We start from the raw sequence: 23,785 nt of genomic DNA, 5'->3' as shown, positions 1-23,785 counted from the left end.
TGAAAATAATATACATCTCAGAAATACCACAGCTAGTTGAACAGCTCTAAAATGCAGCATCAATGATGTGATAGGAGGCATTTTGTAAGATTTTAATCAATTTTAATTTAATTATTTAATTTTCAATACACAGCAATAGTTCTTTGAACACTTACTACCCATCTGTAGGTATGTTGTATCTTTTGGTTTAAAAAAAAAACAAAACGGTTTTTTAAGAGTCTCTTATGGTTTGGCTCCCTCCCTCTCTAACTTTTTTTTTTCCCTGCCCCTCCCCCCATGGTCTTATGTTAAGTTTCTCAGGATCCACGTAAGAGTGAAAACATACGGTATCTGTCTTTCTATGTATGACTTATTTCACTTAGCATCATACTCTCCAGTTCCATCCACGTTGCTACAAAAGGTCGTATTTCATTCTTTCTCATTGCCACGTAGTACTCCATTGTGTTTATAAACCACAATTTCTTTATCCATTCATCATTTGATGGACATTTAGGCTTTTCCATAATTTGGCTATTGTTGAAGGTGCTGCCATAAACATTGGGGTACAAGTGCCCCTATGCATCAGCACTCCTGTATCCCTTGGGTAAATTCCTAGCAGTGCTCTTGCTCTTAAAAACTGAGAATAAACAGGGTTGATGGGGGGCGGGAGGGAAGGAAAGTGGGTGATGGGCATTGAGGAGGGCACCTGTTGGGATGGGCACTGGGTGTTGTATGGAAACCAATTTGACAATAAATTTCATATTAAAAAAATAAATGCTAGGAAACAAATAAGTAAATAAATAAGTAAATAAATAAATAAATAAATAAAACCCATTGGTTTTAGTTTTGAATGTTTCTTTTCTTTCTTTTGTTCTTCTTCTTTTTTTTCAGATGACTCGAGAACAATACATACTAGCAACACAACAAAACAACCTGCCAAGGGCTGAGAATGCACAACTTTACCCAGTGGGGATTTATGGATGGCGAAAGAGGTGCTTATACTTCTTTGTCCTTCTGCTGTTGGTTACCATGATAGTTAACTTAGCCATGACAATATGGATATTGAAAGTGATGAATTTCACCGTGGTAAGTACCACCATGATTTTATACCTACTGCTTTTGATTCAAAGACGATACAGTGCTGTTATTTTTATTTTTTAATTGAAAGTTATTTTTCTTAATCTTTACAAGTATGTGTCTTGAAATTCCAAAGACTGTCATGTATTATTTTAAGACTACATTCAGTATGTATCCGTGACACATGTATATTACTATCTGCCATTTAAGTATGGGAAATTGAGATCATGAGATAGTACAGAACACCGATTCATTAGCAAGTTAGAAAACTTTCAACCTATAAGCTTGAACTATTGCTTGCTAAACCTGGTAATGTAGGAAATGAGTTGTTTAGACATGATATTTGATATTAAAATTAATATTAAATATCACAAGTACCTTTAAAATACTTTGCACAGAGTATTTACCTTCCTCCCTATGCTTTCTGTGTAACATACTGCATGATCAAATCTAAACTCTGGAATTTCTCCTGGGCCACATGGACCAATGTCTGTAATTGTCACCAGATGGTGATCTCATTTTTTGGCGCACAAGCATGGTAAATATAAAACCAGAAATTAAATCACTCTTTCATGAAAAGTAATAATATAAAATATATAACTCATTGATGAATTTTGCTTTAATTTATTGTATGTGTTCAATAAAACAATGAGCATGACTTATCTGGGAAAAATTACTCACTTCAGGAAAGTCTGGTTGAGCTCACTTCATATTTTCTGGCTAAATTCTTAAATTTTTCGACTCTGCCTTTAAAGCTTTCTGCCTTTCCTTAAAGACTTCAGATATCTTCACATTGAAGCAGGTATCTTACACTTGCTGACCAGACTGCTGTTAATCCTTAGAACTCTGCGTCCTCAGGGGCAAGTATAAAGCTGGCTGTTTAACTTCACTGATCTTTGTGTACTGGGCTGTTGCTGCTGCTTTTCTTTTCTTTTCTTTTCTTTTTTTTTTTTAAACTCTACAGTGTATTGACTTAGCCAAAAGTAGTTTCTTTCTGAGTTCACTAACATACAATTCTAACTTGAAACAAAATCTTAAAAGGGAAAATGAGCCCAGCATCTGTCCATAGTGTAGGATACTGCAGTTGTGTGCAAAGACCCTGGGAAAGCAGGTGGCCTAGCCTTCCAGAGAGGAAAAACTATAACTGTACAAATCATGACAGAAGAGCATATGTTCACGGAGTAAAATGAGCTGAGCAAGGGTTCCATTTCTCTGATACGGTGCAAATTTTGAAGGTTATTCATCAAAAAGAAAAAAAAAAGAAAAAAGAAAAAAGAAAGGCAAAAGTTGAGCAGAACTCAGTATGTTCCAGGATTAGAGAAAATGACTATATCCTAGCGATGGACATGTGTTCAGGGTCACTGATCAAGGTCTGTGAGTCTGTGGGTGGCTAAAGGTGGAACTGGGGGCTACTAGACAAATTATTTCTTTAAGAGACTCTGTTAATACATCTGAACTGTTCCTTTGTCCCAAGAGTTGGCTCAGTGTCCCCCACCCCCACAATTGGGAATATTTTGGCGTAGATTATACCAATTCTGCTCCTATTCTTTTTGTTCTGAGTTCTGCTCCTGCCTCCCTTACCAATGTCCGTGCTCCGTTAATGATTCCTTTACCACATATCAGGGGCAATGTGTATAACTCTGAAGATTCTTTTATGTGTTTTTGACTATCAGCCAAATTAGCAGTTGCTGACAGCAATTTCTTTAACCTCATTTTTCTTAACAAAACAAAACAAAGAAAAATCACTTTGAAAGAAATAAAGACTATAACTTTCTCCAAGATTTGAAATTTCAAACATTTGATCATCTCTTCCAATGAGCATCTTTCTAAAACTCATGAAAGTTGTGATCAACTCTCTCACTTCAGGAGTCTTGTCTCTATCCAGTAACCAGGCCATGGGAGCTTTCAGATTCAGGCCCTGTATATTTCTCAAGCATATTTAAATTAATTAAGAAAATAAACTTAAATGCATAATTACATGGCTGCATGGATCAGGCTCCCAATACCTTGCCTCATGCTGAGGTCAAAGCTGGATAAGCCATTCAAGGGAAATAATTGAAACAATCACCTTTGTCCTCAGGATCCATGCCGGCCTCAGGGTTTCTGTCACCTGTGGTGCTATCTAATTTGAACCTCAGCTGGCCAATATGTATGTCAACATATTCCTGGGGATAATGAAAAGGAGTTTATTTTCATAAGAGTTTTGGTATTTGTCTATTTATTTATTTATTTATTTATTTATTTATTTATTTATGGATCTTTCTTTCTCTTTCTTTCTTTCTTTCTTTCTTTCTTTCTTTCTTTCCACAATGTTATTTTTTTAATAATCAAAATAGAAGGCTATGTGTTCTTCAGGCTCGGAAGCTATTTCTATGTAAGTGACATAATTCATGTAAGTGAAACATGAAGTAATTATTGAGTCAAGATAATCTCTGTAAGGTAATATATTCTACATCTCAATGTAGTAATTCATGATTGTCTAGTGAAATTCTGCATTACTTAAATAGTTGCTGAGTTTAGCAGTTCTGAATACTGCACACCAGATTAAGTTGTATGAATTTGAAAAGTGAAATAATTTGTAATCCTCTTATATTAGAGCAGTAACAAAATCAATTTTATGTTTTCACTGGTACATTATGATTGTATCTATCTCTAGAGTGAATACCTGACACCATTTGCCATACTATTATCGTAAGAAGTAGTAAATGATGTGTAAATTTATTTGGGGTGTATTATTGATTTACACAAAATGTATTTCTCTTTCTTTATAACTGTTTCCATACAATCCATGGAAATATGTGGCTGTTAACATCTTTTATTTCAGCAGATGGGGCACGTTATTGTTACCAAAATGTTGTGGTTTGTTTTGTCTTGTTTTGTTTTTGCACAGCAAGGGTAGCTGCCAATCTGTTTTATGATGTTTCATGGAGTCTATCATTCTGACTAATATTATGCATGATCTGTGTGGTTGATATGACCTTATTCTGTTTCTTATTTTGTGGAAAATAAGATCACACAGCTGCTAAGATACCCAGGTGCAGAGAATCAAGAAAACGGAAATTAGTTTATACTACAGGGTGAAAGGCTTAAGATAGATAAACACCACAATTTCCTGTCTGTGAGAGTTGGTAAATGTAGGAATGACTTGTTGAAGGAGATTGTGAAACTTCATTCTCTCAAGATCAGTATAACCCAATTACGTGTTTTTGTTGTTGTTGTTGGTTGGTTGGTATAATAGCTATGTGGTTCAATATAAATGGACTAATTTAGAAGATCTGTCGAATCTAGGCATCCTGATAAGGCAATATTCTTTTCTTGGCTCAAGTGCTCATCCTAAGTAAGTTTGTTCTGCATTTGAAAATTGAAAATTGATATAATAATATTCATTTTAATCACGAGTACCAAGTAAATGTTGGCCTCAATTGCAACTTCATTTGATTGGCTATGTTAACTAGCCATCAAAGGAAGAATGGGAAAATAAATGCCGTTTATTAAGCAAAGAGGGTGAGGAAAGTCATCAATGTTGTGACTGAGAGGTCATGAATGCCCAGATATGGGTAATAATTGGAACAATCAATCAATTGAACAATTTGGGAAAAAAAAATGTTAGAAACTTGTGATCGGTGTGATGAATATTAGTTGAAAGGACATCCCACAAGATGTAGGGCTGGGTATCATAATCTTTTAGGATTAAAAAGGAACTGAGAGATTTTTAGTTCAGCCATCCACACACTACTAGAGGTCACTCTGTATATTCCCTCAATTTGGTCACACAAATTGAGGGAACCCTCAATTGGATAAACCCTCCTTTGGATAAACCCACCTTTGGATAAAAACCCTCCTTTCCTCCTTTGGATAAAAAGACCATCGCATTAAATCACTGGGTAGTTGTACTGCTATTTAACATCTTGATATTTTGTTGCAGTCTCTCATATATTACTCCAGTCATGGGATACTAGTTCTGTTCTTTCAAACTGACATGAATTTATTATTTTATCCAGACCACAGTTTGTTCTAATACACACACACACACACACACATACGTATGTTCTTACACAAACACACACCTATGTATATATACATATACAAATTCACATACAGTGTACACATACATAAACTTAACATAGTCACATCTAGCATATATATTGTATGTAAATAAATATTCTAGATCTTTATTAAAATAGATATACATTCTCTATGTTATATATATATATATATATATATATATTTCTTTTAATATCTAAACATCAGAATAAGTTAAGAGAAATTCTTTTTTTATTTTTATTTAAAATTTTTTTTGATGTTTATTTATTTTTGAGAGAGGGACAGAGCATGAGTGGGGGAGGGGCAGAGAGAAAGGGAGACACAGAATCTGAAGCAGTTTTCCGGCTCTGAGCTGTCAGCACAGAGCCCGACATGGGGCTTGAACCCACCAATCATGAGATCATGACTTGAGCCAAAGTCAGAGGCTTAACCTACTGAGCCACCCAGGCACCCCTAAGTAAGAGAAATTCTTATGCAGTCACTTTGTCTTCTTTAGTTGCCATTTGCCTTTATTTCAAATATTATCTCTACTACATTATTATCATTATATGTTTCTAAGACTATTAACATTTTTAAGATATCTTTCTGTTTATGACCATTGGCCAGAGAGTTACTGATATATTTTATCATACTTTCTTTTCTTTTAGTGTACCTTTCTAAAGTTAAGAGACAGTACACATATCACTGTATTCGGTTTTCTGCTCTCCTACTGGTTTTACAGCTAAAAACTCTAAAAGATAGTTTTGGGAAGTATGAAATAACACACATTTGCTAAGTATGCAGTCCTGTGCTCTACTACGTTGGTAAATGAAGTGTCACATATTCCCATCTCACTCGTGTGACTATTCTTTTGTTTTCTGTTTTTGCTTTTGTTTTTTTTTTTTTTTTTTACCTTTGTCATTAACCCAGTGGCATGCCATCCATAGCCATTATTGATTTACCTAAGATGGCTAAAGTACATTTGCAGTACGCTATAATTTGTTAGTGTGTCCATCACCAGACTTGTTACTCCACAGTTTTCTTCATTTTACTCTTCAATGGAACCATGAGGTCAGAATAAACGTTTCTATCACTGTATATCTAGCCAGTTCTTACATTTATCAAAGCTGTGTCCCCACACCAAATGTATTTTATTTCTTACCCAGAATCTATGGACATATACAGGGTGTGTGGGAAGCTTCAGTATGAAATATGAAATTGATGTTTCATTGCTTTTTTCTTCTCTCCTTACCATGCTTATCACAGATTGCTTCTCCGTATATGACTATGTTCATTGTCTGTTTTTACTTCCCCACGGATAGAATATAAGCTTCATAGAGCTCAGGGTTTTTGACCCTTTTTGCATTGTTGTATTCCCAAGGCAGAGGACAGTGCCTGACAGATAATTAGCTCTTAATACATTTTTGTGGAATAAATATCTGTCTTCAACATTACCTGCATTGAAAGCTAATTAACTCTTCACTTCACTATGATTTGTGCCCTTCCAAAAACCTGCTCTAGCTGGGATGAATTGATAAAAAGGCTATGAGTTGTCCTAGGTGTCTTTGTTGCTGTTTCAGGTCTCATAAGCACACGATATGGTTCCGTGGACTGTAGAGGGGTTTTTATTAACATCTACATTGAAAAAGCAGTTTCGTGTTCTGAACACCAAGTTTAATAATTCCCTGAAACCCCTGCATTTAAACCCAAACATTTGAGGGAGACAGGACCAATCTTGATTATCCGTATCGGTAGTACAGAGAATTGCCATTATTAACACTTTATTTATTATGAAATATTTTATCCTACAAAAGAATATACATATAATGTATATTTGAACCATTAATAATAATAGCATTAGCAATAATAATAAAATGAACACCTGTGCCACCATCACCCAGCAGGAAAAATAAATCCCTAACTATGTCTAGAAAGAACTATGACCCTGAGTGTTTTTCTTGCTTTTATTTAGTTTCATGTATGTATATGTGCATATAAACCTCACACTGTATGCTGTTTTACCTTAACAATATGCTTGCGAGATTTATCTCTGTTCGTGTATGTAACTGCAATGTACTTATTACTGCTGAAGATTTCACTGAATGAACATACCTTATTTATTTTATTTATAAATCCTCTTTTTGAGTTGTTTTCAGTGATTTTGGTTATTTAATTTGTTCTCACAAACAATGATCCTCTGAACATTCTTATATATTGATAATTGTGGTTGCTCACATACACGAGTTTTTCTATAGGTTCTAGAGTCTTGAGTGTGTGTCTATAAATACTGACTTTTAAATCATTTTTCCCCAAAGGGATTGAATCAGTTTGTATTACCACCAGCACCCTGTAAGGGTTTCTTTTGTTTTCCTCTCCTCTTAGCAGAGATGTGCCAGCTAAATTGCTACTTCTTAAGCTACAAATCTGACACCCAACTACCTGATAAAGATCCTCCTTATTTACTGGTTTGTTTAGGGGTCGCTTCCTGACAGATTTATTCCTGTATCTTTTTTTATTCGTGTATCTTATCTCTGTGATAGTACTTACTATGTTGCATTAGATGTATAATCATGGTTCATCTCAATATAGACTCTTTCCTTTTACCAATTTTCCCCAAGTCCTGATGCAGGCAGGCTGGGTCCAAGAACCCAGGAGAGGGTCCCACAGGATCAACCAAGAAGATTGTTGGCTTCACGCAGGATAGAAATCAAACGTGAGCTAGAGAAACTGAAAACAGAGTTTATTGAACAGCGTGAATGATAGGTAGAGATTAGCAGAGAGAGTGTCCGGGAGACTGGAAAAGGAGAAAGGAATGAGTCTCATTAGTGCTCGGGGCCAGAGGTTTGTATTAGAAAAGGGTCTAGGGTACCTGCTCCCCCAGGAGTGTAGGATAGGGTCCAATCAAAGGTGAGTGTCAGGTGAATAGGTACTATTCCACAAATTACCAAAGGTGGAGGTAGTGATTTGTCTGGCTCGTCTTAGATGTTATCAGGTGTTTGGGGCCTAGGACAAAACCCAGAGAATGATTAACTTTTTTGCTTCCCCCTTGAAGTGGGAACATAGTTTCTTTGGCTTAGAGACAAAATATGGAACATGGGTAATGGGCCTACCAGAAACACAGCAGAGACAGAGCCTTTGGAAAAGGCTTCATCTTCCCTCTTTTGGTGCCAATAATGCAGGGATTCCTCAAAGAGCGGAGCTGGTTTTATATTGTCTTATTTATCTTGGTAGCGTGGCCAGGCACCTACCAGGTGGTGATACACTATTTTTGGTTGACTTTTTGTAACTTTAAAAAGTCGAGATTCACTTTGAGTAGAGGGAGCCTCAAATTGAATGTCTTAATGTTTCCACTTGTTCTTTCTGTAAAACTGCTTCAGATCCCAGTTGGTTTCTGTTTTTATGTCCAGGCTTTTGTCTGTAACTGAAATCTCACCCTCCCGCATTAAGACAGTGGCATTCCTCAGGTCTTTTCACATCTTTCAGCCATGGTGACCAGCTTCCCCTAACAGGAAGACAAGCATAGCATACTTTCTCCCAGAATCCCAAGGCCCTTAGGTAAGAAGATGTTTTTTCAGGAAAAATATAGTCCCTTGAAGCTCCGAATACTAGTTCTGACTCATTCCCTCAGTAGTGACTACAGTAACAATCCTAGTGTTCTCTTTTTCATGGACAAAACAAAAAACAAACAAAAAACAAACCTTGTATTTTATGTAAAAATACTCTTTTTTTTTTTTAATTTTTCAACGTTTATTCATTTTTGAGAGACAGAGCATGAGTGGGGAAGGGGCAGAGAGAGGGAGACTCAGAATCCGAGGCAGGCTCCAGGCTCTGAGCCATCAGCACAGAGCCTGAGGCGGGGCTCGAACTCACAGACTGCGAGATCATGACCTGAGCTGAAGTCGGTCGCTCAACCAACTGAGCCACCCAGGCACCCCAAAAATACTCTATTTCTATCCTATCCTACTTCATCATCTCTGAGGCAAGATCTGTCAGTAATGAAGAGGTGCCATAGGCTGGCAGTTACTTGTATGTTACCACCAAATCCCAGAACTTTTGTGCCATCACTTGTTTATGGTCCCTCCAGAAGAAGTAATCAGACCTTCGGGCATGAGAGAAAATGACTGTGTGTTTCCTGACTTCCTCTTTTGGGTGGGCACCTGCTGCTGTGGAGCCTGGGCCTGCTCACCATAATCACACATAACGGCCCCAAATGCCTCTTCACTGAACAGTTGAAATCAATGGAGCATTAAGATTTCCTGGAGACATATGTTCATCCAACTTGGTGTTAGGTGTGGGATACTTGCGATTTTCTGAATTTACTTTGATTAAAAACACACACACACACATAAGCACAACAAACAAAATACACACTAATTTTAATCTAATGTCCAGTGACTGAAAGAAAGAGGATGGGAGTCAGTAACAGCCTCAAGTAGAAAAGGCAATAGTTTTTATTCAAGTGGCCCACAAGGGCAAAAGTAGGGGATGTGGGTTCCGTCATGTGTCTTTCTCACAGCATTGTTATAAAACATGGACTCACAATCAGATTTGGGAAAAAATTAAGAAAGTCTGAACCTCATACTCTTTCTGGTAAGCATTCATTCCTCTCAAAACCTGCATACAATTTTGTATATGCAACACTTAAGACCATCAAATGAATTTATTCTTATTCATAAGTGTTATATAACCAGGGAAAACACTTGAGTGTCTCCTACCTGCTAGTGTGGTATTTTTCCGTAAAAAATTGGTGTCGATGGCAGGATCTCCTTAGACTGCCAGTACTGACAAAACACCTCTCATCATTTGTCAGGCCGTGGTGAAAAGAATGAACTTTGAACCCAAATCCTGTTTTTGGCAGTTATTAGCTGTGTCACCTTTGGCAAGTTATCTAAACAATGGCTCAGTTTCATACACTGTCAAATGGATACATTATAATTTTTTCCATGAGATTATTATAGACATCAAAACGATTAAAATAATGACAGATCTTCAGAAATGCCTGGCACATCCTGACAGCCATCTAAGGGTTTGCTGGTATTGTTACCCTTACTCATTTCTGCTGTTCCAGCTTCAAAGTTCTTCCAGCCATCATGTGGATGAACTTAATTCTTTCTATTAAAGTCGAGTCTAAAACTGTCCTAGAAAGATGAAAGGACCTTGATTCCATGTGCAATCATAAATAAATAATATAAGTGACGGTGTTTATAATTTTGTTCATGCTAAACATATGCATAGAGGCTAAGAGCATGAGCCTTTGAACCAGGCTGGTTCACGTTCCAGCTCCCTCACTGCTGGTCAGCGGCATGACCTTGTGCAAGTTACTTAGCCTTCTAACTCCAGTTTCTTCATTTGTAAAATGGTCTGTGGTGTTGACCTGTAATTAAGTCTGGTTTATATGATACATTTTATCAGAGAAAATGCTTTATTTCCTTAGGACAATCAAGGGATAAAAAAGATTTCTTTTGAAATTACGATTTAATGCTTAGATATAAAAAAGTATTTTTAGAACTTATAGGAGGAACTGTTCAGCTGTCAAACATCATAGTTATTTTAGCTGTTTTGTTTGTTTTTGAAAACCTGCATTACCTTAAAGTGGGGACTCATTTACCAGAGAGAGCTAATCTCCTTTTTGAACAATTTGGGGAAAAAATTGTAATTAACATTAAGTGGATGATAGAGGGGGATGTCTGTTTTTAGTCCTAAATGTTCTGAGCGTCTTTTATGTTCAGAGTTTTAAATTACTATCTGATTGAGACATTGTATTCTGAATTGTTTTTATAACATCCTGAATTATAACCTTAGGCTATCACCTCTAGATAGGAGAGTGAAATTAAGATATTTATTTATGTAATATGTAGTTTGTATTCAGCAAGATGATGTGCTGTATAGACCAGTCCTTAATGAATTTCACAACAACTCTGCAGAGTAGATACTCTATCCCCTTTGACAGTGAAAGACACACAAGCCTAGGGAAATTCTATAAACTTCCCAAATGTCACATTGATGAGCAACGTTAGAAGCATGGGCTACACAGTTTTAAAGTTCATGTTCTTTTCACCACTTTTTGTTGCATTCGTGTTGTCAAATTTAAATTAAAATTAAAGAGTTCAGTATTCTTCAGTAAATGATTTACTTCTCTACCTCAGTGCATTCATACAACACTATTAACTATATAACTATGACATCATGGCTTGTCAATTACATTTTGAATCTGTTGGACCAAGGATACCTCAATTTCCTAAACTCTTATTAATTTAATGGGGAAACATACCTAGTGTCTCATAGTCAGTAATTAGAACAGTGAAAAATTCCTCTGTAAGTTCTGAACATGCCTGCACTTTTGATTTTGGCAGAGCGAGCCTGAGGTTTAATTTCTGGATAGAGCACTGGTGCTTATTAATGGCACCTTTATAAAAGAGGCAGTGATTTTCATAAAGGCAGTTTCGTGACTGTGTTCCAAGCTTTGCTCTGCTTAAACTATATTTTGCTGAGGAGTAAGTAATTGGCCATGAAGACACCACTCTGATGGTGATTTAGGGTTACAGCTCTTGTCTCCCTTTTGGGCCTGCCATTTCCATTTTCCCAATTAATCCCTCTGTGCATGAATCATGGTGCCCCGCCCCCCAAGCCACGATGGGCCACTACTTTCAGTGGCACCATGGTCACATCGAGGGGGAGTACCGGCCGTGAGGGCCTGCCTGCTGGAGAACCATCCAGCCTGCACCACCTCTCAGCGTGGTGTGTGGATTTATTACAGAATTGATGAGAGTGAATGATATAGTTAATGTTGCAAGACTGTTTCCATTATAGCCCTCTGTTTGTACCTCCTCATAATTTTCTGACAAATTGTCCCTCTCAGATGGAATCTTTCATGCTTAGTCTTAGCCCAGCAGTACATTTTCTATCCCTGACTTTATAAAGAAATATTTAGTCATTTTTATCCAAGTTCAAACAAGTACCAGGTAGTAGTTCTTTTTACAGAAATAAACTACAAAAACCATGACATAACATAAATCATAAGTTGTGTGTATCACGTGCAAAATGAAAGTACATTAGACTACTAGGTATTTGCAGGAGAAAATAAGGAATTAATAACATTAGTTATTGAATGAAAAGTTGGAGAAAGTACAGACTTGAGTTTATATGTTTAATAAATTGTATATTGTAGAGAGCTGGAAATGACTTCAATTCGGTGCCCTAATTTTACATAGAATGGAAGTCCAAAAAGATAAAATCATTCACCTATGTGGGTGACTCATAGCCAGAACATAAAATGTGTTAGATCAGATTGAACTTAAGGTAGTATGTTTTATATGTGTGCTTACTTGCACAAATAATAGCACATAGTGCGTCTTACAAGACGTAGGAAATTTGGGGATGATTTTAAGTAAAAATGAAATAATGGGAATACCTGAGTGGCTCAGTTGGTTAAGCACCTGACTTCAGCTCAGGTCAAGATATCACGGTTTATGAATTCAAGCCCCGCGTCCGGCTCTGTGCTGAGAGGGCAGAGCCTGCTTCAGATCTTCTGTCTCTCTCTCTCTCTCTGCCCCCTCCCATTCACATACACACGTGTGCTCTCCCTTCTCAAAAATAAATACACGTTTAAAAATTATTAAAAAATGAAATAATGGTAATTATCTTAAGGTTTAATGCTTTGCTATTTTGTAACAATAAAAGTAAACATTTGCTTTTCAGAAGCATACTTGAAATGTCATATTTGTTGTTTCCAAGCAAATAAAATATTATTTTCATAAAATTAATCTTATTGGACAGGAATTCATATGGATTGGTTAATTTAAATAATATCACCATAAACTTTCTATTCACTAGTTTGTAAACTTATCCAGGACCAAATATAGATTAATACTACATAATAAATTGCTAAATAAATAGTTTAATATTTAGTTTTAAATGCATATGAAAATTCACCATTAAAGTGCCCTTGCATATAAGTACACTGTGTTGGAAACTATTTATGTCAGGTGATGGCTATCAGCTTTGGGGTAGCCCACTATGTTCTTCCCAAAGCATGAGTGATGATCCATAAAATATCTCCAAGTATGTTCAACTGTACTTCAATGTGCCTTATAAATTCTGTAACTGAATAATGTCAGTAGAGAGTAAAATACTTATTTTCTTACAATTCACCTATTTTTGCATCCATAATTTTTGTATATTTCTGGGTTTAAGAGATTTTGAAATATGCTAAGCCCCTGTCACCTCTCCTATCCCCTTTATTCTTTTTTGATCTCGGGCTTGACTTAAACCAAACTACAGAAGCACTGTCCATTTATTAAAAGTTTTATATAAGCCAACAAGTTTATGTCATGATGCCAGTTTTAGTCAGAGGAGGGAAGCATAAAACTTAAATAAAAATGTAACCCACATATGCATGTATGTGTGTGTGCATTACCAAAAGAATTATTTATTTTCCTTATTTTTTAAATGTTTATTTTTAAGAGAGAGAGACAGAGTGTGAGCAGGGGAGGGGCAGAGAGAGAGGGAGACACAGAATCCAAAGCAGGCTCCAGGCTCCAAGCTGTCAGCACAGAGCCTGATGTGGGGCTCAAACTCACGAACTGTGAGATCATGCCCTGAGCCAAAGTTGGATGCTTAACCAGCTGAGCTACCCAGGTGCCTCAGTATTTATTTTCAATATTCATTAGCCTTTAAAATATGAAATTAAAAAGCAATACAAGTTGCTTAAACGATGTTTAAAATATGTATATCTCCACTGTAATATGCAGTTTACTCTAGCCCATGGTAAATTACAATCTTATAAATTGAATTTTATTTTTCAGTTCACCTACTTTATTTTTTTTCTATTATGCTTCATTTCTGATTGATGGCTTAAAAGTAATATTAACTGTATAGCTGTCTAGGAGCTCTAGTTCGTAAGCGGAAAAATAAAATAAAAAATTAAAATAAAATAAAATAAAGTAAAAATTAAAATTGAATAAAATTAAATTAAATACCCAGATTTCTAGAAAAGCTCTTATAAATTTATTTAAAATATACGAATACCTGGGTCTTCAAAGAAAATAGAAATTGGTGTTAAGAAGGAAAAGGGAAAGTATTCATTAGACACTATGTTAGGCGCTATATATATTTTGTCTTACAAATATGTTCCTATTTAATGTATATTATTATCTCTATTTTAAAAGAAAAATTCTTGCCCACTTTCTTGTAATTAAAAAGTGACTGGGTTAATATGTGAATATTTGTTTCCCTAATAGCAGATCACATGTGCTCCACTCACTCAGGAATCATTCTACTGTTGGTATTATTCACAAGCCATTGTAGCCAAAAGACAATGTTTATATAGGCCATATTTTACTATTTGACAATATTTTAATAAGTGCCTGTGTAAGTCCCCACACAGTGTTATAGGGCATGATTTTGAATAGTTTGTGCTTAATTTTGGATTAAGATAAGGTTATTCATTTGACATCTGTTCATTTATATTCTGTTGCTCTATTTTTTCTTTCATTATATTCATAGTGCATTCATTATAACCAAAGTACAGAACAATGACACTTTCTATAACTTTTTCTGTCATCTGTACAAATAAAAAGTGGTCCCTAACATGAGTACCTGATTTCTTCTAAGAAATTATAGGCATGCTCAATTTTTTTATGTATTCGCAGGCATTTTAAAGAGGTATGATGTTATCAGTGATCCCTTGCCACAAGACTGTCTTAAAACAGATACACATCCCAGTAGCTTAAAATAATAAACATTCTGTTAACTCAGGTATCTCAGGTATCTGTGGATTGAACGGGCATTCCATTGTCTGATGTTGGGAGAGCTTCCTCATAGATATGCAGGAAGCTGTCTAGCTGGCTGGTTTAGGATGCCTGATTCCTGTACTTGACATTCATTTCTATATGGGCTGGGTGATTGGATCACATGTTTTTCATTCTCCAGTACATTAGCCATTTTTAAATGAGTTAGAAGTTCCAAGGAAGAGCGTAGATATATGCAAGACTTTTAGACATCTAAGGTGAAAAACTGGTTGGCTATCATTGTTCATAGCTGCGCATTCCATTAGCCAAAGAAAGTCACAAGGCAGTCAAGATTCAAAGGATGAATAGACTCCACCTCAATACTATCCTAAGAAATGCAGTTAGAGCAACAGTTAGATCCCTTTTTTTATTTATTTAGGATTTTAAATAGGCTTAATTTTTTAGAGCAGTTTTAGGTTCACAGCAAATACAGTGTTCCCATGTACCCTCTGCCCTGCCACACCCCGTATGCACAGCTTCCCTCACCATTAACAACCCTCACCAGAGTGGCTCATCTGTTACTATTGATGAACCTACATTGCCACATCATTATTGTTCCAAGTCCATGGTTTACATTAGGGTTCACTCTTGGTGTTGTACATTCTGTGGGTTTGGACAAATGTACAATGTTGTGTGTCTACCGTTATGCTATCATACAGAGCAATTTCACTGCCATAAAAATTCTCTGTGTTCCACCTATGTATTCTTCTTTCTGCCTTAACACCTGACAACTCCGGTCCTTTCACTGTCTCCATGCTTTTGCCTTTTCTAGAATGTCATATAGTTGGAATTATACAGTCTGCCACCTTTTCAGATTGGCTTGTTTTATTTGGTAATATGCATTTAAGCTTTCTCCGTGTCTTTTCATGGCTTGATAGCCTGTTTATTTTTAGTGCTAAATACTTGTCTGGATGTGTCACAATTCTCTTACACATTCACCTACTTAAGGGTTCTTGATTGCTTCCAGATTTTGGCAATCATAAATAAAGCTGCCATGAACATGTGTGTGTAGGTTTTTGTGTGGACATGAGTTTTTAATGCCTTTGGGTATACACCAGGGAGCATGTTTCCTAGATCAAGTGGTAAGAGTATGTTTAGTTTTGTGAGAAACTAAATCATTTTCCAAAGGGGCTGTGCCATTTTGCATTCCCAGGAACAATGAATGTACATTCTTGTTCCACATTTTTACAACTAGTTGATGCTGTCAGTGTGTTAAAAAAACATTTCTTTTAATGTTTATTTATTTTTGAGGGAGAGAGAGAGACAGAGTGCGAGCAGGAGAGGGGCAGAGAGAGAGGGAGACACAGAATCCAAAGCAGGCTCCAGGCTCTGAGCTATCAGGGCAGAGCCGGACATGTGGCTTGAAGTCACAAACAGCAAGATCATAACCTGAGCCGAATGGTTAACTGACTGAGCCACCCAGGAAACCCTGATATTGTCAGTGTTTTAAATACCATTTTTAAACTTAGCATACATTTTCTTTTTTTTCATTTTAGTATTAGTTTTAAGTATACAATAATACACACTTCAAGACAAATATTAAATAAATATATATTAAACATATTATATCTTAAATATAATGTGCATGTGAATGTATACATTTATATTTACATACAAACATACAACATTCTTGGTTGATCACCTGATATTCTACCACTTAAAGATAGTTATTTAAAGTTTTATTAAAGGTAATACCGATATAAAATGATCGCATAGCCATACTTGGAAATAAAATGAGTTTTCTTTTCCTTTCTGGAGAATAGCTTGAAATCTGTATCATTCTTTAGAATTCCATGTCTTTAGAGTAATTTAACATGAGATATGTACCCTAAAAGAATCAGAGATATGGAGAAAAAATTATGCTCAAAGAAGTATATCTTCTATTTATATGAAGCAACATGAAGGTCTAAACAAGAGAAGAAGTTAAATCTGTAATAATAAATTTATGTATGTAACAATTATTAAAAATTTATTTTTTAAGTAATAATGATTCTGAATAAATTTATGTTATGCATTAGGTGAAAAAGACATTTAAATAATATATGCAATGTTATGTCAAATTTTTAAAAAGAATTACATGAGAAAAGATAGTAAGTAATTATTAGCAAAATATTAAATGGCAATGATCTACCAGCAGTCTCTTTTTATTCTTATACTTTTTTTTAGATTCTTTATTTAATGAGCATGTATTTTATAATCAGTGGAAATCTATGTGAATCATAGTGAATTCACTTCATTCGATATAAAATTGCTTTGTTTTCTGGAATTAATACAAAAGTATGAGTTATCAGTGAAAACCTAAATATTTTTAAAACCTTATGTGGTAATACACAATGAATACTTAAAATAGTACTATGAGAATTGTCCTGTTGTACTTAAGAAAATGCAGAAATAGGTATTCAATTTTCAAAGCCAACAAACTATTTTTTTTTGTAATTGAGACTTTGAAACCTGGCAAGATAGGATCAGTGTATAATTTGCAAAAAAAAGCATACCTGATCCTAGATAAGCAACACTTTCTTGTTCTGTAATGTCTGTCCTCTAAAAATAATATCAAGTGCATCAGAAAAGTCTTACTGACCTAGAAAAACCTATACGGGAATCAAATCTTTAGTTATGAGCCATTGAATATTAGATCAAGAAATATTGTAATTTTCCTCCTCAGTGTATTTTTATATTAAAGTGAATTTAGTCCTAGGAAACAAGATAAACTGAGTAACTAAAGACTTATGACCTCTCTTTTCCCATTGGGTAGGAAGAAGCGAAACTTAATTACCCTGATTATGTTTTCCTTAATGGAGAAAGAACTTGCTTCACCCTGTGACTAACTAGGTCTGATTCCTGCATCTACTGTAATATAAATGGATATTCTAAAATGGAGCAGTGTGTTCAGAGTTGATGGTTTCATCAGAGTAACTTGACTTGATAATTTTGTTGTATTTTTTACTTTTGGTTAAACACAAAGTAAATATATAATTCTTATAAAATAGCAAAACTCATGTAGGTACCATAACCATTATATGGACAACCTCCTTCACGTACTTTTCTGATGTATTCTACCCAATCAGGATTCCTATTTAGAATTTACTCTATGTTTTGCATGAAGAACTGTTTTTGTGAGGCAAAACAATATACATTGAGTTCTTCCTAAAGATTACATTTAAAGCAGCAAATGCAATGGACATTTGAAATAGTTTTTGAATTGTAATTTTATTCTAAGTAAAATTAGTGAAAGATAACCAGTTTTCATTAACTGAACACTTTTATTTGGATTTCCTCTCTTCTAAAAAGAAATAGCTGTGAGCTATTTCATTAAAATTATTCATAAAGATTCTTCTGGGGATCATTTATCTCAAGGTCTATGAAATTTCCTACTGTCAATTCTCCTAATACTTGAGTAGCCGAACACATTTGGCCTAACCTTTTAAGCGTCCCCTCACCCAAATGGAAAAATACTGAGATTTAAGGCAGAGAAAAACTGCTGATGCCTTAGAGCAATCAAAAAATCAAACAGCCATGGGCTTTGGGTGATAATGATGTCTTAAAGCAGGTTCCTCAATTATAATATATTTACCACTCTGTTGAGGATGTTGATAATACAGAATACCATGCATGTGTTGGGGGCAGAGGGTATATGGAAGTCTTGGTACCTTCCATTTAATGTTACTGGGAACTTAAAATTGTTATGAAAATAAGGTCTACAGGGGGACCTGCATGGCTCACTTGGGTGAGCATCTGACTTTGGCTCAGGTCATGATCTCATGGTTTGTGAGTTCGAGCCCCACATTGGCTCACTGCTGTCAGTCCACAGCCCACTTCAGATCCTCTCTTCCCTCTCTCTGTGCCCCTACCCTGCTCCCTTTCTATTTCTCTCTCTCTCTCTCCCCCCCCCCCCCCCCCGCCAAAGATAGTTAAAACATTGAAAAAAAAAGAAAAGAAGGTCTATTAACATTATATATGCATGGATATGCATGTGTGTATATATTTATATGTATATATACTTATACACATATATATGGACATTAAAGAAATCAAGCAAAACCACATTTGTATGCTTAAGAGAGATCTGGCCTTCTCCTTTGAGAACATCCAGTACAGAATGTCTTGCTTAGTCACATGTGCAGTAAAGAATAAATATGTTCCCTTGATTTCTTCACTAAATTACGAGTTGAGTTATTGCAGGGACATTAATGTTGTTTAAGTCAATTCAACACAACTGTGTGATTTCTTAGAAACTCTGTAGAGTGTAATTGACTGAATTCTGTATTCTTTAGATAAAGAAAATATATTCTCAATATTTTCTAGTGACTTGTTGGCAGTGTAGATATTGGTACGTCGCCTGAAAGAAATAGCTGTGAAAAAGTTAGACCTGTATTTGTTGTCATTTTCCATATTGAATATTACCCCCAAAATTCTTCTCTACGTCTTTAATTCAAGGCTTTGTGAAATGAGTCTATACATAGGTCTACTTTGGGATGTGATAAGCTATAACAATAAACTATAACTTAACTTTGTAAATTGTATGAGCTATTGAGAGAAGTTAATTTGTGATTCATATTTTTTCTCTTTTTTCTTGTAGTCAGTATGCAAATGCTCACTTTGCTGTCTTTTTTTTTTCCATAAAAAAATAACTGCATCATAGCAACTTTCTACCAAAGGCACCTGGTACTCTTATCTAAAGTCAGTTGTATACTTTAACTGCACAAGCCTTTGAGGTTTCTGATTATTTGTATAGCTCTAGATTCTCAAAGAAGTCATATATTCAATTGGATATCCAACTGGAAGTTTTATGCAAGTTTTGTCACCTTAATTTATTTTATAAATATTTGTTCGTAAACGTTGTTTTATGAAACCTTTGTTTTATAAAAAATTATAAACAGGGACGCCTGGGTGGCTTAGTCAGTTAAGCGTTCAACTTCAGCTCAGGTCATGATTTCATGGTTCATGGGTTTGATCCCTCCAACAGGCTCTCTGCTGTCTTCCCAGAGCCTGCTTCAAATCCTCTGTTCCCTTGTCTCTCTGTCCCTCCTTCACTGTGCACAGGGGCTCTCTCAAAAATAAACATTAAAAAATTATACACAGATATAGAAATTATCAAGTTAAAATTTACATCCATGACTCTTTGCATCCCTTCTTCAAGGTATTGGAGATGATATATTAGACATTAGTTTTCAGAATGCTTATCAGAACACTGGTGGTGTTTGTATTTGGGTAGAAAATTTGTAATTGCAAATCATCAGTCCTTGAATTCTAGCACAATTGTGAAAACCTCTTGTTAATACACAAGCAGTGTGTGCTCAGTCACACTCACATATGTAAACAAACACACAAATGATAGAAAAAAACTTTCACTTTAATTTAGTTCAAAATCAGGTATTTTAAGCAATCATGTTGTATTTCAGTTGGTGACTTAAGTCTAAATTCTGAAATTCCAAGCAGAATTTAACATTGTTATCAATCAGGACGACTCCTGACCTTTTGTTCTTAACTTCATCTCTCAACTAAAACACAGGACTAATTGGCCAGTGTTTCTGCTTGGGAGGAAGGAAGGGAAGAGCAGTATATAATGTGTATACTCTAAACTCTAGGTGCATCTTTTTTGAATTTCACTGCTTTTTATGCTCATTTTATGCAAATTAGAACCCGCATGGAATTTAGCCCTCAGTTAAAGCTAAGCGTTAATAAAATTGAGTCAGATAAATTTTGAATGTAAAACATCTCAATAAAATAGTAAAATTGGGAATGGGAAGTACTCATTGTTATTTTGAATATGGTTAGCATTTTAAAGGTGTTTACTTTATATAGCCTCTAGCTTCATACATTTAAACTTTACCTTCATTTTATTACATATATCCATGGATTCATTAATTCAATAAATACATAAAAAAAATGAATCCATGGAAGAAAAGTCTGCGAAATTCAACTGAAATAAACAGAAACAATACTATAGAAAGTGAACTTTTTGGTATTAAATATTAATAATCTATCTTAATCAGAGATTTCATGAATCTAACATATTCATTAATAATTTACAAACTTTTCTTGGGAAGACAACATTAAAATTATTTATGAACTGTTTCCTAAAATCTGTAAAATTAATGGGAAATATCCTTTTATGATAATAACACATATTTCCTAGCGATCATGAAATTAAATTTGCAATATAAAATATTTTGAAAACCAAAATGAAATCTTTTTTTTTTCTTTAATGAATTTGTAGCTTTATTTATTAATTGACACTACACATTATTTTTGATATAAGACCATTCTTATTTCCCAGAAAAATGTTCTGGGAAAATTATCTGAGCTACCTGACTTGGAATTTATTATTTTCATCTCATTGATTAAGCTAAGGATTTATTTTCACTTACAACATGTTTTCCTTAAGATTTTGTGCTTGAACAATAGTTTAACCTTGCTTACAAGAGTGCAACATTCACTACTTAAAAAGAATCATACATTTAAAATCCTAAAGAATTTGCTGAAAGATGTAGTTGTATAGAAACATAATAGAAAATTTGTCTTGTTCAAGTTTTTAATGGGATTAGTAATGAATATATCTAAATTGTCATTGTGGTATATAGGTGGAAAAATTAGTATAAAATATTTACTTAGATTGGATTCAAACGTATTTACCTATTTATGCTTAATATAAGATTTGAAGACTGAATATAAAGGGACTGCAATATAAATTGCTGTTAGGGATAAACAGAATTCCTATTTGCCAACTAAGCACATCTGTTGGGAATAGGCGAAGCCACCTCTCTGCCTGGCTGAGAAGTAGAGAATGAGAAATACACAGTGGCATGAAAACAGGGCATACTTTGTGACCAGAGATTTTGCAGAGGATTAACGATAGATTACTTAAAGGGTATGTTGGGAAATATTAGGGAATGGAATGTTTTAGAAAAATGGAAGTACATGAATAAAGGATAATCACAGAAAACAGTTGGAGACTGATATCATTTTTAAGCAGTGATTTCTAATATAAATTAAAGAAATAACTAATTTGTTATGTTGTATTTATTTTTGATAGAGAGAGAGACAGAGCACAGGTGGGGGGAGGGGCAGAGAGAGAAGGAGACACAGAATCCGAAGCAGGCTCCAGGCTCCCAGCTGTCAGCACAGAGCCCGATGCGGGGCTTGAACTTGCAAACTGAGAGATCATGACCTGAGCTGAAGTCGGACGCCCAACCGACTGAGCCACCCAGGCACCCCAAGAAATAACTAATTAGATAAATATTTATCATGTTTGTATATTTTTTTATTTTTTTATTTATAAAGTTTTATATTTATTTATTTTAGAGAGAGAGACAGCGACAGCGACAGTGTGAGCAGGGGAGGGGCAGTGAAAGAGGAAGACACAGAATCCAAAGTAGGATCCAGGCTCTGAGCTGTCAGCACAGAGATCATGACCTGAGCTGAAATCAGTCGCTCAACAAACTGAGCCACCCTAGTGACGCCCATACTTGCATACTTTTTTACAAAGTATTTTGGACTTTACATTTTAGCCAAGTATTTTCTTACCTAAAATGGCCAAGTATTCTGTGATTTCTCATATTTTGCCAGTGAGTGTGGCCTGTGATCAAACCTGAATATGTCCTCGAGAAATTCATGTTAAGTGACATTAAAGACAACTAGAGATGTAGATTTGGTCTCATTACATAATACTTTCAAGCTAGTGTAGCTTGTATGTAAGCTATCTATTTTTAATTATATTCCCAGGATAAAGACCTAGACTCTATTTTTACTACATCATTAACTGATTACTTTAGTGAAGGGTTCAGTATGTTTTAAGAATTCAACTGAGACATTAAGACTAAGGATGTATAGACTACAATTAAATGTATCCCAGTTTTGATAGTCAAATAAAAGATGACAAAGAATATTTTAACAAATTTCTAGGAGTTTGAATGTAGCAAGTCTGAAATAAATCTGTGTCTAATCAAAGTGAATATAGGATTAGGAGCAAGAAATCAAAGCTTTCTTAAATTATAATATAATTTTATTCTAGTCATATCTAGAATGATTGTGAGGCATACATCAAAAGTTTTAAGGTAAAATCTAGAAGCAGAATAGACATGTTAAAGCAAAACCAGTCAGGATATTGTGTGAGAACTTAGTACTTGGACTTAAGTTTGCTTCAGATCACTGGTTTCTGACTTTATTAGTTGAATGAATTTGAACAAGTTACTTAACCTCCATGCGTAAGTCTCATTATCTTCATTTGTAAAATAAGGATATTACTAGGTCACTCTTTGGATGTTTTGATGATTAAGTGAGAAAAACAGCCTTCGCCTAGAGATGTAACCATGACTATTGTCCAGGTTTTCTTAAAAAAAAAAAAAAAAACAATTACTCATGAAAATTACCAATAAAGAATCCATGGTAACAACCAATCATAGTACAAATAAAAACATAACCAAAACCCTGCAAAAGTTTCTATAATTGTCCTAATTAACGGGGAGAGATGATGAAAGAGCTTGTATAGCTGTGTGCCAGAAATACCAACCAGGTTTAATAGAATCTTCATTCTACTTCCTATATTGCCCTAACTCAGAAACATGAAAGAGAACCTGTCTGTAAACAGCTGCCGTGTTCTCAGTGACAGGATAGACAACTCACCTTTATACTTTTAAGGCCAAATATTTTTTTTTTAGGTTTTTTTTTTAATCTTTATTTTTGAGAGAGAGAGAGAGAGAGAGACAGAGTGTGAGGAGAGGAGGAACAGAGAGAGAGTGGGAGACACAGAATCCAAAGCAGGCTCCATGCTCTGAGCTGTCAGCACAGAGCCCCATGCAGGGTTTAGACTCCTGAACGGTAAGATCATGACCTGAGCCGAAGTCAGACACTTAACTGACTGAGCCATCCAGATGCTCCTTAAGGCCAAATATTGATGCAGGATAGAAAATTTGGGT

The 23,785-nt window shown here is 35.1% G+C and overlaps 1 protein-coding gene across 1 annotated transcript in view; it reads left to right on the top strand.

The window, feature by feature from the left end:
- Window positions 1-870: 870 nt before the first annotated feature.
- The window catches only part of SGCZ (sarcoglycan zeta), a 459,998-nt gene continuing 437,083 nt past the window's right edge, over window positions 871-23,785 (top strand). Inside the window, exon 1 of the mRNA XM_049631689.1 lies at window positions 871-1,065. Within this exon, the coding sequence (XP_049487646.1) occupies window positions 871-1,065 (195 nt within the window). The remainder of the gene's footprint in view (window positions 1,066-23,785) is intronic.

This window comes from Panthera uncia, chromosome B1 (genome assembly GCF_023721935.1).
Source record: "Panthera uncia isolate 11264 chromosome B1, Puncia_PCG_1.0, whole genome shotgun sequence".
Classification (NCBI taxonomy): domain Eukaryota; kingdom Metazoa; phylum Chordata; class Mammalia; order Carnivora; family Felidae; genus Panthera; species Panthera uncia.
Note: the sequence above shows the minus strand (reverse complement) of the source record. Positions and strands in the feature narration are given on the sequence as shown.